This window comes from Melanerpes formicivorus, unplaced genomic scaffold, assembly GCF_026170545.1.
Source record: "Melanerpes formicivorus ecotype bairdi unplaced genomic scaffold, bMelFor1.0.p_v2 SCAF_9, whole genome shotgun sequence".
NCBI lineage: Eukaryota > Metazoa > Chordata > Aves > Piciformes > Picidae > Melanerpes > Melanerpes formicivorus.
The window spans coordinates 3569752-3577539 of record NW_027142361.1 but is presented as its reverse complement, the minus strand read 5'-3'; the positions used below and the strand labels follow the sequence as shown (position 1 = coordinate 3577539).

Sequence of the window (7788 nt, the reverse complement as noted above, 5' to 3'; positions counted from 1 at the left end):
CAAAGAGTGGCTGTCAATGGCTCCATGTCCCAGTGGAGGCCAGTGACAAGTGGAGTCCCTCAGGGATCAGTCCTGGGACCTATCTTATTCAACATCTTTGTGGGGGACATGGACAGTGGCATTGAGTGCACCCTCAGCAAGTTTGCTGATGACACCAAGCTGTGTGGTGCAGCAGACAGGCTGGAGGGAAGGGAGGCCATCCAGAGGGACCTTGACAGGCTGGAGAGGTGGGCACAGGCCAACCTCATGAAGTTCAATAAGAGCAAGTGCAGGGTCCTGCATCTGGGTCGAGGCAATCCCAGGCACAAATACAGGCTGGGCAGTGACTGGCTGGAGGATAGCCCTGAGGAGAGAGACTTGGGGGTGCTGGTGGACAAAAAGCTCAACATGAGCTCTCAGTGTGCACTTGCAGCCCGCAAAGCCAATCAGATCCTGGGCTGCATCAGGAGAAGTGTGGCTAGCAGGTCGAGGGAGGTGATCCTCCCCCTCTACTCAGCCCTGGTGAGACCCCACCTGGAGTACTGTGTCCAGTTCTGGAGCCCCTATTACAAGAGGGATGTGGAGGTGCTGGAACGTGTCCAGAGAAGGGCCACGAGGATGATCAGAGGGCTGGAGCACCTCTCCTATGAGGACAGACTGAAGGAGTTGGGGCTGTACAGTCTGCAGAAGAGAAGGCTCCGAGGTGACCTAATTGTCGCCTTCCAGTATCTGAAGGGGGCCTACAGGAAGGCAGGGGAAGGACTTCTCAGGATATCAGGTAGTGATAGGACTAGGGGGAATGGAATGAAGCTGGAGGTGGGGAGATTCAGGCTGGATGTGAGGAGGAGGTTCTTCACCATGAGAGTGGTGAAACCCTGGAATGGGTTGTCCAGGGAGGTGGTCGAGGCCCCGTCCCTGGGGGTGTTTAAGAGCAGGCTGGATGAGGCTCTGTCCAGCCTGATCTAGTGTGGGGTGTCCCTGCCCATGGCAGGGGGGTTGGAACTAGATGATCCTTGTGGTCCCTTCCAACCCTGAATGAAACTATGAAACTATGAAACTATGAAAAACAAAATAAAACAAACAAACAAACCTCAACCAAGAAGAGCCTGTGCCCTTATTTTAAAACCAGTATGTCTTTATATTGAAATGTCTGTGACTTGGCAGACTTGAGAATCATTTACATTTCCCTACTGTGAAGTGCAGTGCAGTGCAGTGCATAAGGAACAGAGAGCAACCTCGAGGTAGGAAACAGTTTATTTTTATTACAGCCAAGTAATATGACAAACTCACCAAGCTCCATCTTCTGCTGTTCTTACTTATAACTAAACATAGGCTGTTTACAAAGGTTTTATAACTTAAACTGAGCTTCTTTCTAGATCACTGTACACCATACTTGTAAACAATTATTCTCTATCAGATTTAGCTTTCCTAGTCTCATCTGGTAAACAGGCTTAGAATTCTCTTCACTACTTTTTGTTTCTCTTTATACCAGAATTTTTCTTCAAATAAATGTCCAGAATTGTACAGTAATGCAAGTAAAAATTCCATGCTTGTATAATTGTTAGTATTTCTCCAAAATGCTTTTCTTTATTCATATTGGGATAATGTTCTTTCTTGCAACTCTGTCAGGTGGTCAGTTCAATCATTCTAAGATCCAGATGGTGACATCCCAGCTTACACTAAAAAGATCTGTAACCACCACAGTACAGAGTCTTGGTATTTTCTGATTTCACTGCAGCTACTGGATCCTTTAAATACCTTTACTGACCTGGCCTTACATACACACATCTATTTGTGAGTTTCAATCCACTCTTGGAAAATTGCATTCCAAATCACAGAATGCCTGTGGGCCATTTGAGATGTTGTGTCATCCAACCCTCTTCTCCAGCAGGGCCACCTAGAGTTGGTTGCATGCACAGTTAGCTTTTGAGTATTTCCTAAGAGGGAGAGATTCCACCACCAGTCTCCTGTTACCAGAAAGCCTCTGCAAGACATTATCTATATTAATAAAGAAAAGCATACATTTGAGAGTAGTAAAAAGCAGCAGCAGCTTCATGTTTACATTCTCTAAACTAAGCTATAGGTTTACTTTGGTGTTTCATGGACTGAACTAATATCAGGGGACAGTTAGCACGAGCCAGTTGCAATCGTCTTTTTTTTACACAACAGGGCAACACTGTTGTTAGCCATACCATTGAGCATAAGACAGTGATGTCCACACAGTTTGTAGCACCGTGTAACTCTGTAAAACTCGGAAAAGATTTGTCTAGATTTGAATATGAAGTAGAAAAAAGTATCCGTTTTCACTCTAACGGATAACAACTGCTGTTTGGTACAAGTGGTCCTTATGCATGGCATTTTAGATGCATAGTAAACCTCTTCACCAAAATTAATTTTGCAGTTCAAGATACTGCTATGGTTGTCAGTGTAACTAAGTGGTATTTGCAATGTATCAGCAAGCGGTTAAATTAACAGAAGTTCTTAAAAAAATATTCTACTTTCTATGTGAAGAAACAACACAGCAACTACCAGCCTGAGAAAGGATAAAGCATTTCATTCTAAATTAACATTACACATTTACATAAGAGTGAAGATTAAGATTCAGGATTAAGATAAAGGAACAATCATTTCTGTCAAAGTATTAAAAATACAGACAAGATAATGGCCTAATAAATCTTTTACCTATATACATACAGAAAACTTTCCAGTGATGCCACAAATCTTTTGCTTCTGTAACTCTGTAAGCTTATTTTCCTTCTCTTGTAAGTACTGCAGAAGATCCTGGGATTAAGGAGTATAACTTTCAGCAGATAGGAGATAACATTAAGCCTCCAAACACATTGACAATTTCAAAATGAAATGTTATTACTATACAATAAAACATATATCCCCTCCTAATAATCCGTTCCCATCACTTTAAGCATTTTTTTCACTTAAACAAGAGGGGGTTTTTTTATTACTTTTTTAACAAGAAAATTAGTGCTGTGGACTAAGTGGTTGAACTGATGACCACCACCTCACGTTTCACTCTGTACCAAAAATGCTGAATGCATTTCCAGCCATTGTTCTGGGTGCTGCAGGGGAATGTAAACCAATAAACAAATTAAGGACATGCAAACCTCTCCAGAATCAAGTGACAACTTACAAATCCCAGGTTTATACTTCAAGCTCATGTTGCTGTTTATGCTTTTCCAGAAGCTTCTTGGTAGGCAGCATCACATTACACTTTCCACATTTGTACTTTTTTATGTGTGTTTTTGCATGCTTTTGAAAGGCATGCTTATCCAATGTAGAAAATTTACACCTTCTGCAGCGCAACTTTAAATGAGTCAGTAAGTGGCGCTTCAGGTGGCTGGATGTGCAGAAAGCAACAGCGCACTGACCACACTTGAAGGGCTTCTCCCCTGTGTGAATCCTCAGGTGTAGCTTCAAGTTTCCACTGCGGGCTGTGGAATAGCCACATTGTTCACACTTGTATGTTTTGAAAGGCAGCTGATTTTGTGGTTGGTAGAGAGAGACAGTAGATGAGCTTTCCTTGCAGGAGTGCAAAGCCAGATGCTGTTTCAAGGACAGCCAATTTTTTGTTGAATAGTCACAGTTTGAGCACTTCAGATGTTCTATATTGGAATGTGTGACTGTGTGTCTTCTCAGGTGACTGGAGGTACGAAACTTCTTCTGACAAACACTGCAGCTGTAAGGTTTCTCATCTGTGTGAGTTCTGATATGTAATTCAAGATTGTTTAAAGTATGTGTAGCGTACTCACACTCTGCACACTGATAGAATCGTGGCTGCCCTACTAGCAACTCAGTTTCTTTGACCCTCTGGACATCTGGCAGTACTCCAGAGACACCTGAATCAAGCAAGGAATGGGCATTGCTTGAACCTTCCAAGGAATCAAAGTGTCTTTCTGGACACATGCTGTCGTGCATTTCATGGTGCAATTCAAGATTTTCTAAATGGCTGTCCACATAGAGGCAATGGTAAAACCCATATCCATTCTTTACATGAATGAGGATGTGTTTCTCCAAATGGTTTGACGTTTTAAATGTCTCATTGCATTCTTCACATACAAATGGTCTTTCATTGGTGTGTATTTTTAAGTGCATCTTAAAGTTGCTATAATCAACAGTAGCATAATTGCAGTGCTGGCACTTGTAAGTTTTAAATCTAGAGAAGTTAGAAGCCTGTGTATCTTCTAGATTCTCCATACATCTCTGATATACATTATCATCTTGAACTTGTGAATCAAAGTCCCTGCAGTTAAAGAGAGGCTCCTCTCTACAAATTAAAGTGTCCATTTTGTAAGAATTCACAGGACCTTCTGATCTATTCCCAGTAATAGGTAAGTTCTTGCTTCTATGGCTGTTTGCATGGAATTTCTTTTCAGAGCAATTTTTCTTATTGTCCCACACCTCGCCTGCCTTCACATAGTCAATTTCTGAAGCTAGTACTTCTCCAGTGAAACATTCATTATCTTTACCAGGAGGAGACAGAGAAGAATGGTCCTGTGAACTGTCAACTCTGCATATTTTGCTTTTATGATATTCATTGCTCTGGTTCACATAACCATTAGCAGTAGCCTTAAACTGATCATGGAATTTCTTATGACAGCTGAGATGTTCTCTGCTGTAAAATACTGTGTTACACTTACCACATGTATAATGCTTCAGAGCTCTTTGGACTGTCTTTCTTCCACTTATGAAGTCCACTTGCTGCCCTTGGCTTGTTTCCTCACTTGCATGTAATCTCCTGTGTCTCTTTAACCCAGTAATGCTTGTGAATGCTGACTCACAGAACTCACAGGAATAGGGCTTAGCCCCTGTGTGTATGTAGCTATGCCTTACCATGCTTTCAAAATACAATGAAAAAAAGGTGCAAAACCTGCACTGGTACAGCTTATACCCAGCATGCCAGTACATGTGATTTAACAGATAAGATAAGGTAACACAGGAATAATCACATTGAGGACACTGGTAAGGTGGTCTCTCTTTATGACCTTTCATGTGATTAATAAAAATCCTAGGATTTGATGAAGCAAACAAACACCTTTTGCAGGAAAAACTAACTGGTACATCCTGAGGTGTAAAGTCCCTTTCAATATTGATGAAAAAATTCTCATATTTACTTTCTTTTTTCTTAATCTCAGACTTCCTTTCTTCAGATCTTCTCTGCATTAGTTTTCTCACATTTATTCTATTTTTTCTTTCCTTTTGCAACTTACTTATTTTCTTATGAAATTTAAGGTGGTTCTTAAGGTTGACAGAAAAGAAAAATGTTCTCTTACAAAAGCAGCATTTATGTATTTTCTTATCTTTATGAGCTGAATAAACATGTTTCTTGAGATGTGCACTACTTTTATACACCGAAGTACAAAACCTGCACTTCAATCTTGCATGCTTATTTACAGAAGATGCTTTAGAAAGAGGTTTGATGGTCACACTATTACTTAGCCATGATAAACCTTGAAGACTTTGGAATTCTGTGGGGCTTGCATCAGGTGAAACAGCCTTTTGTTGCCAGTGTCTTTTTCTAGGAAATGTTTTTAGTGTCTTGTAAATATGCTCTCCAGTAGTATTTGATTCAGCAGAAGTGGAAGCATTTATCTCTGTTTCCCCTACATTTTTTAGCAATTCTTCTGAAGCACATCCACTAAGAACTGGAACTGGACAATACGTAAATTCTGATTCTTCTTTCAAGCCATGTTCCAAAAGAGAACTCAGACTTTCATCTTTGAATTTGCTCCTCTTTCTAACTTTTTTATCTCCATTCTTTGAAGAACCAGGATCTAAAGGGGCATAAAAAGTCACATGCATGACATTTCATACAATCACCAATGTTCATGATTAATAGTCATAATCCCAAACTAACAACTTGACTGCTCTCCACTCCTTTTGCTTCCTTAATACTTTCCTATCTTACTTCTTTCCTAATGTCTCCATGTCACCCATCTCTGCTCCCCCCAACATTTAAATACAATTTTAGGAGAAGAAATCCAAGTTAGGAGCCTCTTTCTTTCCATCTTTTTACTCCAAGTTCTGAATTTCATAAAACAACACTGCATCCCCTAGTGTTTAATGAAACAGCTTTATGCCAGAATCCCTGTGAAAGTACTGTCAACAAACTTTGCTAGAGCTCCATTCTCACACATAGGATGTTCCTGCTGTTGTTTTCTGTTAGAAAGTACTCTTAGTACTTTTCTATGCCTTTCTTCCTGAATAACTTCCATCTGCTATAAGATACATTAGATTTTAAACCTAAATTATGCCTCTAATGAGACTTTTCTCTCCCTAATGTCACATTTTTATTTTCATATTCTTTTCCCTGATGAAAGGCTGCCGGTTTGCAAACTGAAGAATGAAACAGTAACCATTTATTGTAGTTTTACTATTTCCCACAAGGCTGTGAAAGTAAGCATACTCCAGTCAATATTCTGTTTCTGCTGCATAGGATTTTAATCTATGTTGAAATGCTTACTGTAAAATAGATGCATTTGCCATTCTTCCTATACACTTTCCCATGTATTTCATAAAAGTTGTGATTTATCAGATTACTTAAACCTTGCAATAGTCTTATTAATATATGATTATCTAAGATTACCTTCCATTTCAACAGTTGTCTCCATCTCTTTGGGGATTTCTGGTTGTTTCTCTTGACTGCCATCAGAAGGAATATTTGCAACACTGACAAGTTCCTCTTCATGTTTGTGTATCGCTGCCAATGTCACCTGTCTGCTTGTCTTGATAGCCTCATCTCCACCCTTGAGAGCAGTAGAGAGAAGAGGAATCTTCTGGAGCCTATCACCATCACATTCTCTGTCGTTGGCTTTGTGTACCTCTGTAAACTCTGTTTTGCAAAATAATGTAGACAACACGCAGTTCTGACTGTATTTATCTGTGCCAGCATCACACAAAGATGTTTTTGTGTTGTTACACACACTCTCAGCAACACATGTTTCTTCAGAGCGTTTCATACTATTACCCTTATTTGAAGCATTCTCGTTTTCTACACAAATGCTTAAACGGTTACTGTCATTTAGAGGTGTCTCATCACTTTTAAACACAACCGTATTTGTGTTAACCTCCAGTTCACCGTCCTGCTTCACCTCGGGAAGCGACGCCGCTTGCTTTTCGGTGTCATCTTGGATTAAATCATCATCGCTCAGCACCAACACAATGATCGGGAGATCAATTTCAAATACATCCGACTCTGAGAACCAAAAAACCCTATTTTTAATGCTAGTTCCCGGTTGTGCCCACCGCGCATGCGCAAGCCCAGATCGCCATTGCATCCGCTTCCCCTCCGGCTTCGCCCTCCACTCGCGCCTCTCACGCCCCGCCCTCCTGAAAAACGAGCACTCACCGCTGTCGTCCACCGGCTCCGACATCCCCTGATCCTCCGGCAACCACTGCTCTTCCGGCATCCCCCGTTCCTCCGACATCCCCCGATTTCGGCTCGCTCTGTTCCGACCGGGTCCGCAGCAGCCGCGCCGCAGTCGCACGCTGACGTCCGCAACGGACTCGGGCGGGGACTGGCGCTGCCGGTTACGCGGTGCCCCAGTGGGCGGAGAGAGGCACGGTCGCCGCCATATGAGTGGAGGGCGACCCAGGGGGCGTAGCCTAAGCAGGAGCTAGGGTTTTCGCGTTTGTTGTGCCTCGGACTGGCACATAGTGCTCGTCGGGCCGTTTTTTATGGTCGGGGGTTTTCACTGGGTTAAAAAACAGGTTAATTACCCATTACCTGGGCCAGAACACACCAGTACTGGGCAAGGAAGGGTTTTCGAAAGCTCTACAAAAGCCCATCAGGCAGGC

At 41.9% G+C, this 7788-nt stretch overlaps 1 protein-coding gene across 1 annotated transcript; it reads right to left on the bottom strand.

Annotated features, from left to right (window-relative positions):
• Positions 1–1222: 1222 nt before the first annotated feature.
• Positions 1223–7448, bottom strand: LOC137443363 (zinc finger protein 607-like). Its single transcript, XM_068142964.1, has 3 exons — positions 7340–7448; positions 6578–7186; positions 1223–5765 (listed from the first exon to the last, which is right to left on the bottom strand). Exons 1-3 carry the CDS (start codon positions 7416–7418, stop codon positions 3136–3138), a joined length of 3318 nt encoding a protein of 1105 aa, XP_067999065.1. The 5' UTR covers positions 7419–7448; the 3' UTR covers positions 1223–3135.
• Between the last annotated feature and the right edge of the window lie 340 nt (positions 7449–7788).

What these genes read in the sequence shown, in the direction of transcription:
- LOC137443363 (XM_068142964.1), bottom strand. Translation starts at nt 7,418, where the DNA reads ATGTCGGAGGAACGGGGGATGCCGGAAGAGCAGTGGTTGCCGGAGGAT. An exon ending in GGAGCCGGTGGACGACAGCG is followed by an intron (nt 7,187 to 7,339) that starts GTGAGTGCTCGT and finishes TTTGGTTCTCAG; the next exon opens with AGTCGGATGTATTTGAAATT. An exon ending in GACAACTGTTGAAATGGAAG is followed by an intron (nt 5,766 to 6,577) that starts GTAATCTTAGAT and finishes ATGCCCCTTTAG; the next exon opens with ATCCTGGTTCTTCAAAGAAT.